General features: G+C 38.9%; 1 protein-coding gene across 1 annotated transcript; it reads left to right on the top strand.

Moving 5' to 3' along the window:
- The first annotated feature begins 4,055 nt into the window (after window positions 1-4,055).
- Window positions 4,056-7,285, top strand: LOC104896171 (uncharacterized). Its single transcript, XM_048633732.2, has 2 exons — window positions 4,056-4,294; window positions 6,403-7,285. The coding sequence occupies exon 2, from the start codon at window positions 6,423-6,425 to the stop codon at window positions 7,080-7,082; it is 660 nt and encodes a 219-aa protein (XP_048489689.1). The 5' UTR covers window positions 4,056-4,294; window positions 6,403-6,422; the 3' UTR covers window positions 7,083-7,285.
- The last annotated feature ends 16,176 nt before the right edge of the window (window positions 7,286-23,461 follow it).

The following is a 23,461-nucleotide window of genomic DNA, read 5'->3' as shown; positions in this document are numbered from 1 at the left end:
GTTTTGGGATAACTTTATTATATTAAGGGTAGTTCTATATATTTCAAGGGTAACTTTATTTATTATAAGAGTAACTATTACCACTTTTAGGGTAACTTTTACCATTTTAGGACAACTTTTTAGATTTTAAGGGAAACTTATTTTAACTTTGATTATAGTTAAACCTATGTAGGATTCGAACCTACATTGTTGTGTCTTACACAATGTTTTGCCAATTGGGCTAATAGGTTGTATGAATTTCGCCAAATATATGTTAGTGAGAGGGGGTAACAAATAGCTTTAGAACATCAACTAATAACAATACTTTGGAAACTGATAAAAACATAGTATGCTACATCATAATGAACAAGATAAAAATAACAGAGAAAACACGAAAAGTAAAAAGTAGACAACACCACATGAAACGAAAGATTATGAAAATTTTTACACAGACCAGCCACAAGTCTCCCATCCTCGACGAAAAGTTGAAGCAAATAAAGCAAGTGAAGCATATGAAAGAATAAAATGATGATTTTGTTCAATACATAGTTACAACCTACAGTCATCTACAAACAAGGAAGAGTTCATCGCCCATTAGATTCTGTATACAATAATCAGAACCTTCTCAATGTGCAATGACATAGTAACACATCAGTACGAGTGTACAACAGCACATTAGCAAAGAACATAAGAGAAATAATGTTAATTAATATAACCTCCAAACATTCCCCCCTTGAATATGCATAGCTACAAAATCAAATCACCGACAACTTTTAATTTTCCCTCACCTTCTTCTTCAACTTTCCTCTTCTTCAGCCTTCTCTTTCTTTCTCAACTCTCATAATCAAAAATCTGGTGAAAGAATAATATCAAAAATTTCAAAATTCAACTTTCCATACATGCTCATATCAGAAATATCAGAAATTTCGTGAATATCAGAAATTTCAGATTTCATATCAAAATACAATCAAGAAGGTTCAAAATACATGATCATCGTTATCAATCTTAGGCTTAATCGAAGACAAGATACGCCAAGCACCGTGAATTGAGCCGACGACATTCTTCTATGCGGCAGAGACAATGTGGTTCTCTTCGATCGGAGAGTCGACGCCGGAAGAGTTGTGACGACGAGTTTGTCCATGTATTTCGCATTTCTTCATAACTTCTGCTTGTTCGACGAGTTTCTCCATGTAAACAAGCTGTTACCTAGTTAGGTTTTTGAGGATCACCATTGTTTGAGGAGAGAATTTGAGTGTTTTTTTTTTTTTTTTGAGCGAAAAAGAGGAGGAAAAGAGAGGGGGTTATTTTGGATTTTATGAGGGGAAGGAGAAAGAATTACAGCCCTTAGATCATCTGAGTAATATTATTTGATGGCCTAGATCTTCTGTTTTCAGTTTTCATTTTAATGAGTGTTTTCACAAGATCCTATTCATATATATATATATATATATATATAGGATCCGCTGAAAACAGCTCTTAATCTGAAAACTGAAAAAGGGGTAACTTTTACCATTTTTAGGGTAACTTTATATACTTTAGGGGTAACTTTTGCCTGTTTTAGGGCAACTTCATTATATTAAGGATAACTTTATATATTTCAAAGGCAACTTTATATATGATAAGGGTAACTTTTAGTTCATTTAGGATAACTTTATTATGTGCGTATTATAAGGGTAACTTTTAATATTATAAGGGTAACTTTTAATATTATAAGAGTAACTTTTAATTGTACATCTGTTTTCAAACACAATTCCCTAACCTAACCCAAGCTAACATAAACAGAAGTAGCAAGTTAGCAACCCCAAGAGCATAAACACCAATAACAAACCCAATCAAACCACCCCCAACTCTGCTGCCATTCCAACTCCACCAATCCCCGCAACTCCAACACAAACACTACTCGCCACAAATCTCGACGCATTTGAAACAACAGCATCCGCAAACAAAACTACAGCAAACTCCCGAAACTCGTCGGAACTCAGCGTTCCTTCCGCCGAAAAACTCTTTCGAAGTGATCGATACGCGCCGTCGACTTGCGCGCGTGAGGGCGGTGAAGGACGCCACATTTTGAGGATGGGGGGAGAGAGAATTTAGGAGGGAGGTGTGGAGGCGGATGGAAGCGTCGGAGATAAGTTGGTATTCGAAGATGTTGTTGTGGGAAGTTTGTTGAGTTAGGGATTGGAGATCGGAGAAGATGGTGTCGCAGAAGAGGTGAATTATGGGGTGGTGCGAAAATGGTTAGGTTAGGTCATCTATTTTCAGTTTTCAGCCTAGGAGTGGTTTTCACAAGATCCAATTCCTATATATATATATACTAGTCTTTTGTGCACGCGATGCGTGCGATGATATTTTTAGGCCTAATACTAAGTAGTAAACAAACTGAAAATGCAAGTTAGTACGTAAGTTCACCTCTATTTTGTGAATTAGATTCTTCCATGTTCTTTTTATGTTGTCATTCATTTTTGTGATTTTGAATAGTTTTTTGTTTCTCAAGTCTTATATGCGCATGTTCTTTTATAATCAGTATGATGTTCTTTACTAAATATCGTCATGTTCTTTTTTTTTGGTTTTATTCATTTTTGTAATTTATAATAGTTTTTTATATGGATTTCAGTAATTTCTCTATGATCCCAAAATTGTAACCGAAAAGTATAATACAATTTTAGTTTTTTTTCCTTGTCTAACTTATAAATTCTGATTTCACAGATATTTAAGAATTTTCATCATTTTAATTTTTTCTCCTTTTCTAAATGTTCACACTTTGAGTTTCAATTATATTTGAAAGGAAATTTAAGTTTTTCATACACAATCTGATTTTGCATGAAATGGTCATTTTTAATTTTTCTCCTTTTCTAAATGTGAACACTTTGATTTTCAATTATAGGTGAAATGAAATTTCAAATTTTTCATACACAATCTGATTTCGCATGAAATGATTTTTGCAAAGCATTTTATAGAAATAAAATACCGTTATTTGTTCATTATTTATACTTATTTATTAAAGTGTTTTTAAATACTATTTGATTGTATTTCAAAGAATCTTATTTCTACAAAATGGAGGTGAACTTAAATACTAACTTGCATTTTCTTTTTGTTTACTACTTAGTAATAATTAGGCCTAAAAATGTCATCGCACGCATCGCGTGCATAAAAAGCTATGTATGTGTAGTCGTCAATGATAATAACATGAAACATATTTGTTGATCAGTGAAAGTAGAAGCTAATCAAGCAGGTATTTTATTTCTATAAAGTTATAATAAGAGGAAACTTTAATTTTCCTCATATAAGCTAATCAAGTAGAAGCTAATCAAGCAAGTATTTTGTAATTTAGAAAGGAAAGGGGGGCAAAATAGTCGGTTCAAAAAAAGACACCATTGCTCCCCCCTTCCCTTATATATATATATATATATATATAATATATATATATATATATATATATATATATATATATCTCTATTATATAATCCAAGGGAGGAGGTGTGGTGTCCTCTTTTGAAGTGACCAAAATACCCTTAATGATCTAATTAATAAATTGAAAAAAATTACAAAAGCAAATCATTTAAAAATTCTCATTCCAACTTGCCATTTAAAACAAGTTTAAAATGGTATATGCATCAAATACTTCAATCAAAAATTAAATGGACAAAATATTTATACCTTATAAAAAAAAGATGGCATACATAACGTGCACATGGAAAATCTGAACATTCACTACCTTTGATACTCTTTAATTCGGTTAAACCAACTCATTATTTTTGTTCTTTCTGTTCAATATTCATTCACAAAAAATTAATGTTAACAATCACTCACAACCTTTTTATTTTTTTACATTAGCGAATTAATATATCTAAATTCAAATAACTGTTGAATTTTTCACATTTAAGTTTAATCATAAATAAAGTACGAATGGAGTATCTAATAGAATAACAAATTTTGAAATTAACGCACGCATCGCGTGCATATGAAGGCTAGTATATATTAAAAGCTGGGCTGGGCTCCAACCTTCAAGTTCTACCTCCAACTCTTTAAGCCTCCAACACTTTTTCGTTCCCTTAGTTCACTCCTCATTCCTGACTTGAAAGTTCAAATCCTAACTTCATGGCTCATGCACGCTACAACGCTTTAGTTCACCCCAAACCCTAACTTCATGCACGCTACCCCGCTTTAGTTCACCCCAAACCCTAACTTCACGCACGCCTCACGCCACCACGCCAAGGCCTTACCTATCTTTCCCTCTCTCCGGTAATCGTCATCCACTCAGCGCAGATCGTCGCAACTCGCGCAACACCAGTGGAACTCGCGCAGATCCGTCAAAGTATTTTTCTCTCTCCTGTTCACTTCTAAGTTCCGACGAATTTACGTATGATTTTTTATTTTTCGCTTGTGTTTTTGACTTTTTTCTGGTTAGAGGGGTTATTTATTTGGAGCATGGTGAACTCGAAAAACCTCTGATTTTGTCAAATTAACATGAAAAACCTCTGATTTTGTCAAACTAACATGGAATTGCTGCGGAGTTTTTGACAGCAAACATTAAACTCGAAAAGGGCTTTAGTGCTTTACCTTAAATTTTGCATACTGCTACATAAATTCCTAATAATTCCTTCCGTTTCATATTACTGGCGAAAAAAAGAAAAGGGACCCATGTGAGAGAAGAGAGATAGAGAGAGTTTATTGGCAAAAACAAAATGTGAAACTTCCCACAATGGAAAGTGTAGCGAATATTATTAAACAGAGGAAGTATCTCTGATGTTTTTGTAATTTCTGTATGCTAATTGCTAAGATGTTAGCTAATTGACTACCAATTTACTATCTATTCTTACGTTACGTTAATGTTGTTTTCTTGAGGGAAATTTTTTGGCTTCGGAAAATATTTTAATATAAAAAAGAAGTTAAAATTGCATAAAACAATCTGGACCCCGTTTTGGAAAATATATCAAGCAGGTTCGAATGGGTTACCCCTACTCGAATTGTTGTATGTTAATTTATGAAGTTGTTTGAGTTTGGGTTTGTGTAGTTGTGTTTGATTTTGCCATTACATTGATTGACCCTCAAGGCCTCAAGCTGTCTAATTTTCAGTTTGGGTTAACAAGTCGGGTTCAGGGTAAGGAATTTTCAACATGAAGCTGAACCCGCTACCCAACTTTTGCGAGAAGTGGGTTTTCATTTGTGGTTTAGGTAATGGTGTTTAGGGTATCATGCATCGGAATTAGGTTCCTTTTTTTTACGTCAATTGAACTTATTAGACCTGATTGGACATGATGAGCCCTGATTTCGCCTTGTATATATTTAGACATGGATTAATATTTTTTAGGTGAAGAGATTGCACCTTCAACAAATTGTTTGGTAGAAGGGATTTGGAAGGAAAAGAAAGGAATTGGGTGGAAAGTTTTTAGTTTTAATTTTTGGTTCAAAAATAACATTATAAGTGATAGGAAATGGAAGAATTTGTCATGACAAAATTTATATTTTCCTTTCCTCTCAATATTTTAGGAATTTGGGAAGAAAGAGAAAATTAAACCAAACAAGGGAAATTAAGGTATTTTCCTTAAGGAAAGGGAGGGAAGAGAAAGGAATTGAAGAGAAAACAAGAGAACAAAGAAAAGAATGGAAAAAACCTTAATTCTCATGTTTCGTGTAATTTTCTTTTTCCTCCAAATTACTCTAATTTTGGGAGGAAAGAAAAATGAAAATTTTGTAACGAGGTTTACTTCTACTTTCTTCCATTTTGAATTGCTTATAATGTTATTTTTGAACCAAACATTGAAAACTTAAATTTTTCCTTTTATTTTATTTCTGTTCTTTCCTAATCCCTTCTACCAAACAGGTTGTTACTAAAAACAAACAAGCTGTTACTATGTAGTTGAATGAGAGTGAATTTCAGGGACATCATCTTAAGATTTAATAAATGTAATGACATATAGAATTATTGTTTGCCCTCTTAATATTGCTGTTTAAAACTACGCTAGAAATGTTCCCTTGTTTTTGCGGTTTAGAACTGTTCTAATTGCTGATTGATCCTACTTAGGGATCCTAGATGGTTTCAGGAAGCTAAAGATTACTCTAGAGTTGGCCTCTTGTTCTTGTGGTTTAGATCTTACAACTGTTTTAGTTCTTGGTTGATCCCACTTAGGGATTCTAGAGATTGAAGGAAGCTTAAGATTACGCTAGAAATGTTGAAGACTACATACATGACATATCTTTCAAAACTCTTTTTCCCCAGTATTATTCTTGCACTATATAGTTCCTTTTTTTTCTTGTACATGCTTCATTGGTCTAAATCAATTAATAATATCATGATAAATCTCAGTCTTCCACTATCCAAAGTGCCTCTTTGTTTTCTTTACAACATTGTTACTAAATGATGATTAACAACTCTGAATGGTTCTTCTTATATTATCTTCTTCTTTGCAATTATGTTATTAGATTTTCACTGGAGAAGTAGAATGGAAGGCAAGAGAGACATGAATACTATGGAAGTTGAAGTAGCTACATCAGTACCTTCGCTTCCGTCAAAACCCAAATTTGAGGCTCTGAAAGCTCATGAGATGTCAGATGGTCAGGTACAATTCAAAATGGTTGCTGTTCCAGACCATCGATACACTCCCTTGGAAAAAGCATGGTTGGAAATCTACACTCCAATATATGAGCAGATGAAAATTGACGTGAGGATGAATCTCAAAGCTCGTACGGTTGAGCTGAAGACAAGGGCCGACACACCTGACGTAAGTAACCTACAGAAGTGTGCTGATTTTGTCCATGCGTTCATGCTTGGATTTGACATTACAGATGCAGTTGCCCTCTTGAGGGTAGATGAACTATTTATTGAGTCATTCGAGACCAAGGATGTTAAAACATTGAAAGGTCACCATAAATCAAGGGCTATTGGAAGGCTCTCAGGTAAAGGAGGTAAAACAAAGTTTGCTATTGAAAATGCAACAAGGACGCGTATTGTGATTGCAGACACAAATATTCATATTTTGGGATCGTTTACAAACAATAAATTAGCGCGGCACTCGCTTTGTAGCCTAATATTAGGGTCGCCTGCTGGAAAGGTTTACTCAAAACTCAGAGCTGTTACTGCCAGAATGGCTGAGAGATTTTGAGTTTTTATAAGACCTTTTTTTATCAAGTACTAGTTAATATTACATTCTATATGTACACCTTGTTGAGGATTAGACTCATAATATTGGCAGATGGCAGTTTTGATTTGTCGCCCAGTTCCCCCTCCTCTCCCTTCTCAGTAAGCCTATGATAAAGATCTCACTTTTGAGAACTTTATTTATCTCTATTATGTTATTTACATTAAAGCTTCGTTTCGTAGGGCTTAAAACATTTTCGTGGAACACTTTTTTTTTTCTCTATTTTCAATTTTACATTTGTATGGGTATAACCCAAGTGTATTAGCGGACCAACATGAAGAGTCCGCGAGCATGGTCAAGGACGCGAGCATGATTATATCGCCTACAGCTCCACCAAAGTCAGTTCATCCCTAGGGACCGGCAACGTTGGCGGATGCCTAACAAGACAAAAACTTGGGAATCTTCCCACCTGTCAAGTGTGTCATAGCCCTACATATGTCGAAGGATTATACGCCCTGTCAGAGGAATATTACTTCTACAAATACCCCAATATTACTATTCTGCAGGTACATTCTCTCTCATACTGAAAATAGCTTATCTCTCTCTAAAATCCCAGTGGGACCATTACTAACTTGAGCGTCGGAGGAGCTTTCCTCACAACCACCCCGAGGGTAGCTCACGTTTGCGTATTGTGCAGTTATCCAGCAAGGACGTTACTCTTCACATCTTTAGCGGACTCTATTAAGGACGTTAACTGTTTCAACACCGAAACAACTTGGCGTTAGAAGGAGGGGACTTTCTATCCCTTGAAGGTAACAACCATGGGTGACTCAAACAATACCGGTCACGGTCCCCAGGAAATCGATGTTGGCCAGACATCATCGCGGCCAGTTATCATTGGGGCGCTAGGAAACCCACAATTCAATTATCGGACGCCTGAGGAGCAGACCCTGAACAGTAATATACCTTTTAACTTGGCTCAACTGAGTCAATTCTCTCTTGAACAGTTACAAACTGTAGCGTCCTTTATATAGATGTTAACTGATAATGCACAGTAGAGTACTCCACCTACTCAGCAAACTGGCGGAACCCATAAGCGACCACTGGTCACGGCTGGTAGGAACGCTGACGGTACTCCGCTCCGAAAGATGCGATCCCTGAACCAAAGCGGACGAGAGATGGAGAAGAAGATTGATCAATCAGATTACGAAGAAGAAATACTGGAGACTAAGGAGTTGTATCATTCTGAAGAAGAGGCTTAGGGTGGCTCTTGCCGTGAATACAGCGCCACTGGTGCTAGTAGCTATGCGGCAGGGGGTCACCTGTTTATCAAGCCAAAGCTCTTTTCCTTCACCTCAGAGATACTGAACCATCCAATGACAAGAATCAAGATGCCGGCCTCTAAGTATGATGGCACTTCTGATCCTGATGATCATGTGGCGGCCTATGAAGGACACATGTTCCTATACACGCAGGTGGAAGCCATCTGGTGTAAAGTTTTGTCGTCAACTCTAACTGGGATAGCTCAGACATGGTTTAAAATTCTTAAGCTAGGTAGCTCTAGCTTTTCTCAGTTATCATCTACATTCTGTACACACTTTGTGAGCAATAGGCGCCGCGAGCGTACCACCGGAGAACTACTGTCTGTCAAGCAAGGCAAAAATGAAAGCCTAAGAGACTATATTGGCCGTTTCAATGTCGAAGCGGTCTCAATACCAAGATTGCAACAAGATGTGGCTATGTTGGCCTTGATGACAGGACTCAAGGAAGGGTCGTCGTTCCGGGACTACCTAGGCCGGAAATCCTATACATCCCTGGGCCAGTCCTTGGTAAAGCGAATGACTATATCAGGGGTGAAGAATTTGATAGGGCCGTGAGCAATCTTGAGCCCCCGAAAAGAAAAAGGAGGACCAACAAAGAAAGGATAAGGGCCGTGAGAGTGATCGTGGTCGGGATGAAAGGAGACAATAATCGAATGTGGTCAAAAGAGGAAGCGACCACGAAAGAGAAAACGAAAGATATGCAAGATGTGACCATGATAGGAGGGACCGCGAGAAAAGCGGGCGAGATATGAGTGAACGCAAAGAGATGTTTGACGCGTACACTCAGCTCACCACTTCTAGAAGCCAGATCCACCTGATGAATAAAGACAGCGATAAATGGCAGCGTCCCAAGCAAATGTTCCACATGAACCGAGACAAGAGAAAATGGTGTGATTTTCACAGAGATCACGACCACCTAACTGAGGATTGCCGGCATCTCAAGGATAATCTGGAGGATTTGTTGAGAAGAGTATATTTCAGCCAGTATAAGGTCAGACTAAGGAAGGAGATCTGGTGAAGCCGGTAAGCCGAAACGTTCAGTCAAGGATCAGTGAAATCCATTTGATAAGCAATGGACCCATTCATGGTGGAAGCGTGAATGGGGCGAAGGCAAGCTTAAAAGAATTCAGGCATCAGGTTAATTTCAATGAAAGCATGCAATGGAGACGATCGCCAATCATGCCGGCAATGTACTTCACTGTGAAAGACGCAGAGCATGTTATATATCCCGATGATGACCCACTGGTGGTCACATTAAAAGTATCAAACTACTTGATTCATAGAATCCTGGTTGATGGAGGAAGCTCCGCTAACATTTTGTACTTTCAACATTTGAGAAGCTGATGATAGGACGAGAGCACCTGAAGTCCATCCGATACCCAGTAATAGGATTCACAGGGGCGTTCGTGACTCTTAAGGGACTAGTGAGCCTCCCGGTTCGAATTGGAGATGATGTTGAAAACCGAGATGTAATGACGGAATTCTTGGTGGTTGACGTACCGGGAGCTTATAACGCCATTATTGGGCGTCCTTTCATCCATGACTTTCAGGGAATCGTCTCTAAATATCAACTTACTATGTTGTACGTCTCTAATCTGGGGACGACATCAAAGTTGAAGGGAAATCAAGAGGCAGCAAAATCATGCATCCTAACCACACTTAAACAACCAGCAAAAAGGATGCCAATGGAGGAATTAAACCCGCCAACTTGGAAGCAGAGGCGGGCCCAGAGGAGAGCTTTGATGAATGAAGCAGAGAACGAGAAGGAAGAAGAAACGATGGAGGTTTCTATGGAAGAGTTGGAGGCCAAACCTGAAAATATGCCAAGGCCCCAACAAGATGGAGAGACTCAACAAGAAATGCTAGCGGAAGATCCGGAAAGGGCAGTGGCTGTCGGAACAAACATGGAACCAAAAGTCAGGATCAACCTAGTGACTCTCCTACGATGGGGTATACAACTATAAGGCGATGCCATTTGGGCTTCGCGATGCCGGGGCCACATATCAAAAGCTAGTAGATAAAGTCATTGTCAAGAGTAAAACTGACCATGAACACATAGAGGATCTAGCAGAGACTTTCAGGACGTTGAGAAAATACCAGATGAAGCTTAATCCCAAGAATTGTGTCTTCGGGGTGAAGGCAGACAAGTTCTTAGGTTTCCTTGTAAGAAAAAGAGGAATTGACGCGAATCCAGAGAAAGTCCACGCAATTATAAACTTTCCCGAGCCCAAGAGCGTGAAGGATATCTAGCATTTGACGGGAAGGATGGCGGCCCTCACTCGATTCATTTCAATGTCAGCAGATAAGGCTCTGCCTTTCTTTTCCTTCCTAAGGGGAAATAGGAAGTTTGAGTGGGGAAGGGAGCAGAGCAAATCGTTTGCGGCCATGAAGGAGCACTTGAAAAGCTTACCCACTATTACAAAGCCGGAAACAGGTGTTATGTTGCAGCTGTATGTCTCAGCCTCACCAAAAACGGTTGCGTCTGTATTATTTGTAGAAAAGGAAAAGAAGCAACAACCCATATATTTCATCAGCCATATCCTTAACGGTCCAAAAAGCCGCTACCAGCTGGTGGAAAAAATGGCTCCGGCCCTGATCCTCGCAGCAAGGAAGCTCAGGCCATACATAGATTGTCACCCTATCCAAGTGCTTACAAATCAGCCACTAGAGAAGGCTCTGCAGACGATGGATAGCTCAGGCCGCTTATTGACGTGGGCCGTGGAGCTATCAGAGTATGATATACAGTACAAGCCTAGAACCGCCATCAAAGCCCAGGCCTTGGCGGACTTTATCGTAGAAGCTTCATATGAAGAGGAAGAGATAGAACAAAAGGAGAGTTGGTTACTATAGGTAGACGGATCAGCCGCTAATAGCGGATCCGGAGCAGGGATAGTAATGACCAGCCCAGAGGGGAAGAGCCCAGTACGCCATCAAGTTCGCGTTCTCAGCATCGAATAATGAGGCAGAATATGAGGCCGCAATATCAGGATGGAGGATATGTCTGGCGGTAGGTGCAAAGCATGTACTAAAAACGGATTCGCAGCTAGTTAGCGGTCAGCTGAAGGAAGAATTCGAAGTCCGAGGATCTAACATGGTGAAGTACGTGGAAAAGGCTAAGGAGTTAATACCCCAGCTGAATCACTTTGAAATACAGGCAATTATGACAAGGTTCTGGATTCCCATGGCTATCGTCTTCGATCATGGCGTTCAATTTGGTTGTCATCCCATACAAGCTTTCCTGACAGAGTTTCGAGTAAAATTCGCGTATTCAGCCATTTGCCACCCTCAGAGCAACAGACAAGCAGAGGCCGCGAATAAGCATATTCTAAATGCCCTAAAAAAGAAGTTAGATGAGTTCAAAGGGAAATGGCCCGACATGGTACCTGCTGTTCTCTGGTCAAATAGAACAATAGAAAAAGAAGCAACTGGGGAAAATCCTTTCAAGCTAGCTTTCAGCACAGAAGCGGTGTAACCGGTCGAAGTGGGCCTGCCTTCATATCGGATCAAACATCATAACCTTGAAAAGAATGAACAAGCTCTCAAGAAAAATCTGGATTTCTTGCCGGAGGTAAGGCTCATGGCGGAACTAAGGACAACTGCCTACAAAGACAAAATCAGTAAGGCCTACAACAAGAAGGTTTGGGAAAGGCCATTGGACGTGAATGATCTGGCCCTTCGTAGAACGACAACGACAAGGAAAACGCCTATCGAAGGAAAGCTAACCGCCAACTAGGAAGGTCCTTACGTTTTTTCCAACAAAGTCGCTCCCGGCTCTTTCATACTCAGGGACATGGATGGCAAGGAACTTAAAAACTGTTGGAATGCTAGTGTGTTAAAGAAGTATTATGTATAAGTTGTAAAACGTACTTGGCCAAAGGCTAATTTCTTACCATAAATAATATACTTCTTTTAGCGCCCCTTGAAAGCATTGTTGTTTGTGATTGAATATTGTATAATAAACAAAAGCCATATAACAGGGTAAGTGCATTAATGGTCATATGACAGACCTAGCACATAAACAAAAGCCATATAACAGGCTAAATGCATTAACGGTCATATGACAGACCTAACACATAAACAAAAGCCACATAACAGGCTAAGTGCGTTAACGGTCATATGACAAACCTAGCATATAAACAAAATCCATATAACAGGCTAAGTGCATTAACACTCATATGACAGACCTAGCACATAAACAAAACCCATATAACACGCTAAGTGCATTAATGGTCATATGACAGACCTAACACACAGGTTAATGCCATATAATAGGCTAAATGCATTAATGGTCATATGACAGACCTAGCACACAAATGAAAGCCATACGACAGGCTAAAAACGTTAACGGTCATATGACAGACCTAGCATACAAGGAAAAGCCACATAACAGGTACGGATGCAAACAAAGTAAGAAAACAGAGAAACAAGAGTACTTTTCATAAAATAAAAGCTACTGGCTTGGCAGCCAACTACAAAAAATAATGTGGCGGCTAATATAAAAAAGGCTTTTAATTGGAATAGTACTAAGGAAAACTAAAAAAGTGTTTACAAATGCCAGCAAAAGGCGGATTGCAATACCAAATTGTTAAAAGTATTACAAGCGAAAAGCATAAAGCTAAAAACTATTGGAGGAGCAGAAAGAACTTAGAGATGGCCGCCAAAAGCTTCAAGAGGGATGAGGTCCTGGCGTTAGAGGCTCTCGAGGATCCACATCAGCGATGGCGTCCTCATTAGCGAAGTTGGGATCCCCCTCAAAAGGTGTGAGATGTTGGCCAGCAGCATGGGGATCTTCAACAACGTTCCAGTCAAAGCCGGGAACAACCTTGCAGACGCACCTCATGGCAGCTGCCCAGCCGCCATCGTACCTTTTGTGGAGTTCCGCCATATATTCATCCGAAGCTTTGAAGTCAGCAACGGCTTTAGCGGCTCCCCTAGCTTCAGCAGCAGAAGAGGCATCCAATACAGCTACCTCCTTCTCAGCATTAGTGGCCTCCACCGCCTTGGTTAGCGCCCTAACGTTCTCCTCAGTCTCCTCCAGTAGAGCTGCCCTCTTTCTCAGAGTCTCCACTTCATCCTTCAAAGGCACCAACGCATCTTCTGAATCCTTGAGCAGGCCCTAGCAGGTATCCAGTGAGGCTTTGTAGGTGTCCGACAACCTCTGATACTCCGTGTACTGCTCAATCAACTCAATATCAGCATTGTTGGCCTGAGAAAGGAAGAAAAGAACGTTAAAATAATTTAAAAAAAAAAATCAAGTAAGAATGTATACCAGTAGCAGGTCATGAGCTAGCCTGGCAGCAGGAGTCACCAAGGAACCTGACGGTCGATCCAATGGCAGCTGCATCCCTTTCAGGATACGGTAGGCCAGAATGCCACCGTTCTCAGGAATATCGCAGTACAGCGACTCGTCCTCCCTGACGTCCCACCTGGGCTGGTAAATCTTGCCAGGGGTGACGGATGAAGGAGCAAAAGAAGTCGCCAAAGCGTCGCTAAGCGACGCTTCCTTCTTCTCAATCCATTCCCGAAACCGGTACAAGATACCGGGAGAAAGGTTCAAGAGGAAACTGGGTGTGGTAATCAGCTCTCTCAACTTCTCTCGAAGAGAAGAAGAAGATCCTGACAACAAAGAAGTGCCGCCAGTAGGACCAGGGCCGGTAGCATTAGCGTTGTACCCTTGGACTTCATCAGCAGCGTCCACCTCCAAGTCCTCTATCTGGACAACCTCATTAGCGGCAGAGGTGCTGGGATCCGCCAAGGCCTGCCTCTTATTAGCGGTAGAGTCAACTGGGACCTACTCCCGAGGCCGTCTCCTATTCAGGCCACCTTTGATGACAGTCCGGCTAGCAGTAGACCGGAGAGGAATGGCAGGAGATGGTGGCACACTCGTGCTGGCAGCAGCAGCATCGCCAGTAGTGGGGACGCGAACATTAGTTGCCGCCCCACGACCTCGGCGGCCGTTGGTGATGTCGTGCATTGTCTCGTAGTCGGCTGAGGGAGCAGGGGGCAGATGAGTCAAAGGCCGAAGATCTTCGTCGATGCCAAGAACGTCGAGGTCAAGACTATCGCCTACAAACAAGCAAGAAAAGATTACAAAAACATATATATATATACGCACAAACAAAAAGCTGCTAAGTCTCATTATCGTCGTCAAAAAGACCAATCCAATAGCAGTACTTACCGTTCTCATGGGCGGGCGATAACAAGAAAGCCGATAAAGGCTTGTCCCCCAGAATGTACTTTGAGTGAGGAAGCCAATGCAGGGGTTCTTTAGACTTGACCGTATTCCCATCCTCGTAAGTGATGGTGTAATCTTCTGAGCTAAAATAATCATATGCCGCTAACTCTTCCTCAGTTAGCGGCTCCAAAGGTAGATGCTCCATGTGAGGGCGAGGCTCGGTGAAGTGACGGCGGACAGGGTAGTCCTCAGGCACCCGTAGCCAGAAGAAGGCGTCTTGCCAACCCTTGAAACCGGTCATCTTAGGCTGACAGTCATTTTCTTATGGGCCGTCATTACCGACCACCAACCAGTAAATCTAGAAGACCCATTCTTCTTTAGCCAATGAATATGGCGGAACAGGTTGATTGTTTGAGGGAAGTCCAAGAAGCGTGCAACCCAAATGTACGCGACGATATTTCTGATCGTCAGAGGAGTCAGTTGCGCCAAACACACGTTGAACGCATTCAGAATCTGGACCAAGAAGGAGTCCAAGAGAAACCGGAGGCCAAACTCAAAATGGTGAGTGTAAACGACCACATGACCGGGAGGACATTCTGTGATGATGGCCCCCTCGGGCGGCACTATCAATCTGTACCCAGTGGGCATGTAATATAAATTCCGAGAAACCCGAGGGTACGTCAAGTCAAGGGCATCATGGCGCCATGGTCCATCAATTTCCACAATACGAGGGCCGGGAATAGCATCCTCTGACAGCCAAGGGGCATCTGTTCCTGGGCCCACAGTGTCCTCTTCTTGTCGGCCGGAAGGGGAACCTTCCCCAACTGTCGGTGCTTGCGAACGCGCAGAGTCACCGGTCCGACGCTGGTAGACCGCCTCAGTATTATCATCACGAGCCATGACGATAGCAATTGAGTCGTTGTCGTCACCTAAATTAATAACAGGGTGATTAGGAGCTACAAACTCCAGCAAGCGGTCGTAAAAATCGGACGACACCCTAACCCCAGCGTCCGCCAAACTGTCTAACCAAGCATGTTCTCTAAGAGGGGCAACGTCAAGACCAGGGAAGGCATCAACTGGCGGGTATCTAAGAGAGCGTCTAGCCAGGATTTGGTGTCTAAGTTCTCTAAGTGTCTGTTCATCGCCATTCTGGCTGGCGGTCAGATACCTCAAGGTCAAGTTATGTTCCTCAGGAGTAGAGGGGTCGTTATGAAATTTGAACCTTAATTCCATTTCTCTCTCTGTCGTAGGGGGTATATCCGCTAATAACCTAGTCCTTCCCACAAGGCTAGAGTTAGGTGCGCAGAATCATGGTCAACTGAGGGGGAAGAGGGATCACTCTTGGTCATAAAAGCCTCATTGAAAGCATTTTGGCTATCAGATTGGTCCGACATGATGAGTAGGCGAAAGAGACTTAAAGAAAATGAAGAAAGAAGTCGAAGGATTACCTGGACAAAGACCGCCGGAGAAAGAGAGGAAAAGCAAAGAGCAAAGTCGCCGGGAAATAGGGGCAAAACCTCTAAACAACAGAATCGCACCGAAAAATCGAAGCTTTTAGCCAGAAAACCACCGAAAGACCACGAAACTTCGAGGGCAGAAAAGACCCAGACTATACCAGCCGAGAAAAGGCGAAAATTTTGGTGCACTAGAACCGGAAAGAAAAAACTAGAAGATTGATTAACTTTTCGAGGAAAGAAGAGCACTGGAAGAGCAGCTTTTGAGTAATGCAGGTTCAGGCTATGGAGGTTTTTGTCAGAGAAAAAGAGGAAGAAGAAAGAGGATTCTTTTGAGCAAAGGGTAAAAACTCAGAAAAACTACCGCCCATGTATATATGTACGGACGAGTGGCTGGGATTAAATGAACTCTCCAACTTCTCCCCAGATTCATGCCAAGTGTCATACTGAAGTTAAAACCTAATAAAGTATTAGGCGGGATTTTCGGAAAAGTAATCATTAACATTTCAAAATTCTTCAACTCCCCACAGCGACACGTGGCACCCTCCAAATTTATTCCTTCGAAAAATCAGCCACAATAAAAACGCTCGCGTCCATCCAATAACATCCTTAGCGGTCAAGACCCCAAAAGATGCTGGGGGCTAGTTGTATGGGTATAACCCAAGTGTATTAGCGGACCATCATGAAGAGTCCGCGAGCATGGTCAAGGACGCGAGCATGATTATATCGCCTACAGCTCCACCAAAGTCAGTTCAATCCTAGGGACCGGCAACGTTGGTGGACGCCTAACAAGACAAAAGCGAGGGAATCTTCCCATCTGTCAAGTGCGTCATAGCCCTACACGTGTCAAAGGATTATACGCCTTGTCAGAGGAATAGTACTTCTATAAATACCCCAATAGTACTATTCTGCAGGTACATTCTCTCTCATACTGAAAATAACTTATCTCTCTTTCTCTAGTTTCTCTCTCTAAAATCCCAGTGGGACCATTACTGACTTGAGCGTCGGAGGGGGTTTCCTCACAACCACCCCGAGGGTAGCTCATGTTTGCGTATTATGTAGTTATCCAGCAAGGACGTTACTCTTCACATCTTTAGCGGACTCTATTGAGGACGTTAACCGTTTCATCACCGAAGCAACATTGTTTGATTTGCAGAGGAGTGCAAAAACCATTTTCCCTAGGAGTAAAATTGCTTTTCTAATGATGGAAAACCATTTTCCTTTCAAAATGAAGGGAAAATTATTTTCCTATATTTTTCTTATCTCTCCTTTGCACTCCTCTCCCTAGTCTCTTTACTTCTCTTTTTTTTTTTTTTTTCATTTTTCTTTCTTTTCATCATTTTTCTTACACGGAACGAAACAATGGAAATCTAATTTTGGAAATGTATTTTCCATTGTAAATTGTTTTCCATAAAATATATTTTACACCGAAAATGTTTTACACCTAATCAAACGGAGCCTAACTAGTTTTATGATCTGTACATAATGCACGGGAGTATTTATTGCTTTATTACAGGAAGTCATATAATAACATTGACTTAACTTCCCGTATTACATAAAATCATAAAGTAAGAGTGGTGATGAACAAAAATTATATAATAAATGAAATTTTCAAATAAATTTATATGTTTGCGAATACTTCCTTGTAAACTATATTTGTTGTATTTGTACGCAAATTGTGTTCTTTATTAAGATCTTGAGACTTTTTTAGCTCGTAACTCTGGAAACAGCAACATAAAATTGTCCATGACCAAAAATAGAACTTGGGAGATACAGACCTACATGAGGCAGAAATTGTCCTTGACTTTTATTTATAGTCATAACAAAACAAACCAATATAGGAAATTGACCTCTCTGAAATCTGATAGGAAATTTAGTGGAGTTAGATGGGGTTAGTGTCATTCTTGGGATAAATACATTTCTTTTGACATTGCTTTCAGAAATAACATAACTTCTTGTGCATCGTGCAAACTGCATATGAACTTTTTTGTTTTATAAATTGAAGATTTTAAGAAGTTTGTCCTAAAATCACGATGGTGAATATTAAATTTTGATATAAAATTTCATATTCTTATTTTGAGATTATGTTAGAAACTGACCCATAACCCGTGTGTTCAGTAGTTGATGTGGTTAATGTTATAGTGCTAAGAGGCGTGTTGATTATCAAATACATTAATCCAGGAATGAAGTCATGTTCTTGGTTTTGTTTATGCGATGTATGGATGTCGTTTATATATTGTTATTGATGGTAGTTTATTGAATTGTGGAAAGGTAGCATACCTAATATAGAATAAGAGTTCTAGTAATGAGTTGATACTTTTTTAAAGTCTTTATTATAGTAATAAGTGGATTAATTTGATAATCATACGACAACGTGCTAATTATAACTAGAGTGGTTAAATGTGATTCGAGGATGTTGTTTGCTTAAATGGGAAGTTACAATATAGTATTTTCATGAACCCAAAGCATTAGCTTGTGAGAAGATTACCTAATGTCATGGATGTTGTCATATATTGTTATGAGAAATGATTGTTGGACTATACTTTAAGAATTAATAAACTTAAGTAGTTTCTTTCCATAAAGTTAGAAAAGGGATTAACTAATTATTATTAGTCATATGGAGATTATTGATGTTAGTTACCAAATTATGGATTAAATTATTAAGGATGGATTCAATCAAGGATTTCAGTTTAATGACTGCGAATGGAGTAAAATAATAGAGTCGGGTTATCAGATTAGTATTTACTAATTTATATAAGCGCTTGAGTTCAACTCCGTAGTAAATATAAGTTTGAAATAACTTAAAGAGGCCTCGAATATATGTTTGGGTAGTACTCTAAGGACATAAGTTGGACTTGGCCTGTGTGTATGAGTACGCTATTGTGAGTGGGTTCATCGTTGAGTTTGTAATTAGTGTTTAGCTAATATTAACTACTTCATATTAATATTGCTTTAAGAATCTCAAGTTGTGATGTTTAAGTTAACTCTCCTCAGTTAATTCTAAGAGAGAGACCTATATATTGTGAGTGTTGTCGAGACTTGATAACTGATATTAATATCTTGCACAACAAGAATCCGCCTTTTTAGCGTTTGAATTTAGCGTCCGATAGTATAAGTGACAGTAAATTCAAAATTAGCGTTTGATATATGACTGACGCAGATTAGCGTCCATTCTTGTAAACAGAAGCTAATTAGCCTCCGTTTACAAAAACGGACGCTAATTAGCGTCCGTTTGGCAGACGCTAATTTATCGGTCTTACCAAAATCAATCGACCAAACTGGGAAATTACCATCCAATTGTCCATAACTCCATATGGTCATACTCATACCCCTAAATAAGAAATAAAATCCTCTCTCACTCAATTCTCTCTCACCGCTCTCTCACACTCAATTCTCTCTCACCTCAATTCTTTTCTCTGTCTAACTCTTCATCTCCCTCAAACTATTCATTTTCCTCAGAAAAATTGTGGTTTTCGTTATTTCTCTTGTTTAGATCTGGTATTTTTGTTTAGTTGGTTGTGGTTAGGGTTTTGTTCATTTGGTTGCATCATCTTGGCTTTTGTCTCTAAGCATCATCGCTGTCTTCAAGCATCACCGCCGCTTCTTTATCAGGTATATTTTATTTTATTTTTAATCGTCGTTTGAATTTTCATTGTTGGATTTTCAGTTTATGTATTCTCAGTTTTTGGATTTTCATTTTTCAATTTTCGTTTCTGAATTTTCGTTTTTGGATTTCTGTTTTTCAATTTTCAATTTTTGAATTTTCGCTTTTTAAATTTTCAGTTTCTTAATTTTCGTTTTTTGAATTTTCATTTTTGGTTTTAAATTTTCAGTTTTTGAATTATCGCTTTTTAAATTTTTAGTTTTTGAATTTTTGTTTTCAATTTTCGTTTTTGGATCTTCGTTTTCGCTGTTTTTGATTTGGGTTTTTGGATATGTTGTTTTGGTTTGGGTGGGTCTGTTCGTGGGGTTGTTCGGGGAGGGTGGTGCTTTCCGGCTCGTGTGGGGGTTCGGGTGGGTGGGGCTTTGGGTTCGTGGGTGGTTTGGGTATTGGGTAGTGTGGTTTTTGGGTGGTTTGGGGTTAGGGTTTCGCATTTTGGGTTGGGTTTGGGGGTTTTCGAGCGCGGTGGGTGTGGGGTCTTGGGTTAGGGTTTCAGATGGGTTTTTGGGTGGGTTGGGTTAGGGTTTCTGGTTCTTTGGTGGCGCGCGATGGTTAGGGATCTGGTTGCGGGTTGGGTTTTGTGGTTTGTTACTGATTTTAGTTTTGGCATCTGTTTTATTATTTGAAGTTTAAATTTTGGACTTTTGATGTTATATTTGTAGATTTTTTATTTCATTTTTTTATTTGTTTGATTTCTGGTTGTTTCTTATTTGATATATGAATTATTTATTTTTAATTTTATTTGATATAGATTTTTGATTTTCTTTGATTTTTTTTTTATTTTTTTCTGTTTCTAATTGTGATTTTTTTTTCTTTTGCAGGTTTGTTTGAGTTTGATAGGATGACTTTGGAAAGGTTGAAGATTGAAGATTTGTATATTGAAGAAGAAATGATTTCTTTCTAATGTATTAGATAGATTTTCTGTAATTATTTATTTAAGTAAGGTTGTAAATTATTCACAAATTTTAATTTATCATTTCTATTTATATTGTAATTACTTTAATTACATATAATAATAATTATAAGTTTTCCTCTAAATTTGCATTATTATATTTGATAGTGACAAATATGACCCAACATAATAACCAAGGAAAAGTGGTTACTGACAAGTCTCAACATTTCACCATACAAATACAATTCTGGAACATTACATTTGAAAAAAAAAAGAATTACCGTCTGGAATTATAGTTTGCGTCTGACTTTAATCGGACGCTAATTAGCGTTCGACTTTAATCGGACGCTAATGAGCGTCCGACTTTAATCGGACGCCAATTAGCGTCCGACTTTAATCGGACGCCAATTAGCGTCCGACTTTAATCGGACGCCAATTAGCGTCCGACTTTAGAGTCGGACACTAAATTTAAAATTTCAGACGCTAAATTTTAGCGTCCGCTTAGCGGACGCTAATCGAAGAATTAGCGACTAGGGGTTTTGCATCAGCCTTTTAGCGTCCACTGAGGGACGCTAATCGCTTTAAGGTCCGATTTTTGCGGACGGAAAAGGGTGACATTCTTGTTGTGTTGAGGAATATAGATTGATATATATGAAAAGAGAAATAGTGTGAACAATCTAAATGCAAGAGCATGTGTTGTGTGGAATCTTAGTGACTTTCGTTAGTTAATTCTAACTCGTATACCAAGTGTTATTGGTGTAATGTTTATCGAGCATGACTAGTTATTAATTGTTGTGGTACATATGCTTATATGATTGAAAATAGATTGAATATAAAAGCACACGTGTATTAGTTTTGGAATACTCATTTATAGAAGTTTTATGTCAAGTGATTATGGTTACCTATGAAATCTTGTGGTTTGGTTAATTATCAAAGATTGCTATGAAATATCTAAACCGTTGGATGAGATCCAAGAATGATCTGATTTAAATATGAATGATAATGATAAGTGATCTAAAAGGGAAAAGTAGCCTCGTCTGAGTCGACAGATGAGGTGACACGAACAGTGCCCCATGAACTGTGAACCTTGGGGGGCGCACAGGGAAACCTGCGCATTTCTCTGTGGGGGCGATAATCGAGCGATATATCAGGTAATGTGAAACATGTAGATGGCTGATTGAATCACCGGAAAAATGTACTCCAGACTAGTCACGGTTATGGCCCAGAAGTAAAGCGAATGGTTGGGTGACGACCCCCACTGTCGGAGTGTAAGCTTTGTCTCCTCTGCCGTGTTCTCTTTCCCCCTGATTAAAAGATAATTATATCAAATTATGAAAGTTAAATCGTATCGTGGTAAGTTATATCGATATTAGATTCCCAATTAGGAATCATATCAGGTAAGTAATGAATGTTTGTTTAATATTTGAATATGAATATCGATATTGGTTTCCTGATAAGGAAGCATATCATGGTGAGTTACACAGATGTTGGATTCCGAATAAGGAATCATATCTTGTTATTGGATTTCTGATAAGGGATCGTTATGGTGAAAGTTGTTATTTTACTTATTGCCTGATAAGGGTTTGTGTATGACAGTGTAAGTGAATGATTGATAAAGTATGGAAGCATAAGTTGGATTTCTGATAAGAAATCGATCAAAGGAAATAAGTTATATGACCTATATCATAATTGATTAACTTAGATTCCTCATAAAGAATCGTGATATGTTTAAAAGGCTAAGTAAGTAAATATAGGAAAAATTCACATAAATAATCCCAACTATGGTCGGTCTGTCATTATTAATCCCAACTAATGATTATTCTAGTATAATCCAAATTAATATTTCTTAACCACAATATTATTCCCTAAACCTGATTAACTTGTTACACCGGTGATTGTGAACTAAGTTACCTTCTTGCCATAAATTAGGTAATCTCCCCCATTTAAAGTAGTTGAAACCATTTGAAAGAAAAAAAAAACAATTGCAAAAAATTAGAGAAGGAAGAAAGAAGATGGCAAGTGATTCTTCCTAAGTTGGATTACAATGCTTTCATCGTCTTCATGCTGTTATGAAGGTTGTGAAGCGAGGAGAAAATGTTGGGAGACAATATTGGGGATGCCCTAAATTTCCACCAGTTAGTTTTTAAAATTTCCTTTCTTTTATTGCAATTGATTTGATTATTTTAGGGTTTTTATATCTTTAAATTTTCTTTTTCGCAGTGTAAATTTTTTGAATGGTACCTTCATGATGTGAATATGGTTGATGATGGAACTAGTGATGGTAGAGGAAGTAGCGAAATTGAAGCAGAAAATATCAAATTATAGGATAAAGTAGCGAAATTAAAGAAGAAGAGTGAAATGTTGAAGGTGGAACTGATTGAAACAAGGTTCAAGAATGCAGCAATGGTGAAGAAATTGGTTTACACCCTGATTTTATCTTGGGTTGTTTTGGCTTGTATGTTTTGTGGGAATTGACAATGGGTTCAATTTGTCTGCACTTTTTTATTGGTAATTCTGGTCATTTAGGAAGTGAAATTTGTTAGACAAAGATGTTAGGAAGGCAAAATAGTAGTATGTATTGGCACAATGAAGTGTAATTTTCAGTCAATGGAGTAAATAAAAGCCTCAGTTATTTCAAATCTTTGCAACTGTTGTTATTTGCAATCTTACACTTTAGCATAATTTTAAATTATAACCAAAGTTAGAGGAATCAAAATAAATCTATTAATCTGAAATAAACCAACAGAATTGAGCCAATAGTAGTAGTGTTGTTTGAAGAGCAAAAGTAAACCAAAAAAAAGGTTGACTCAAAACATCAAAACCTAAATAATCCAAGGTTCAATTACAAACTCAACAAGAGTAAACCAAAATGAAGGCACAATTCAGAGCAAAAGTAAAA

This window comes from Beta vulgaris, chromosome 1, assembly GCF_026745355.1.
Source record: "Beta vulgaris subsp. vulgaris cultivar EL10 chromosome 1, EL10.2, whole genome shotgun sequence".
Classification (NCBI taxonomy): Eukaryota; Viridiplantae; Streptophyta; class Magnoliopsida; order Caryophyllales; family Amaranthaceae; genus Beta; species Beta vulgaris.
Note: the sequence above shows the minus strand (reverse complement) of the source record. Positions and strands in the feature narration are given on the sequence as shown.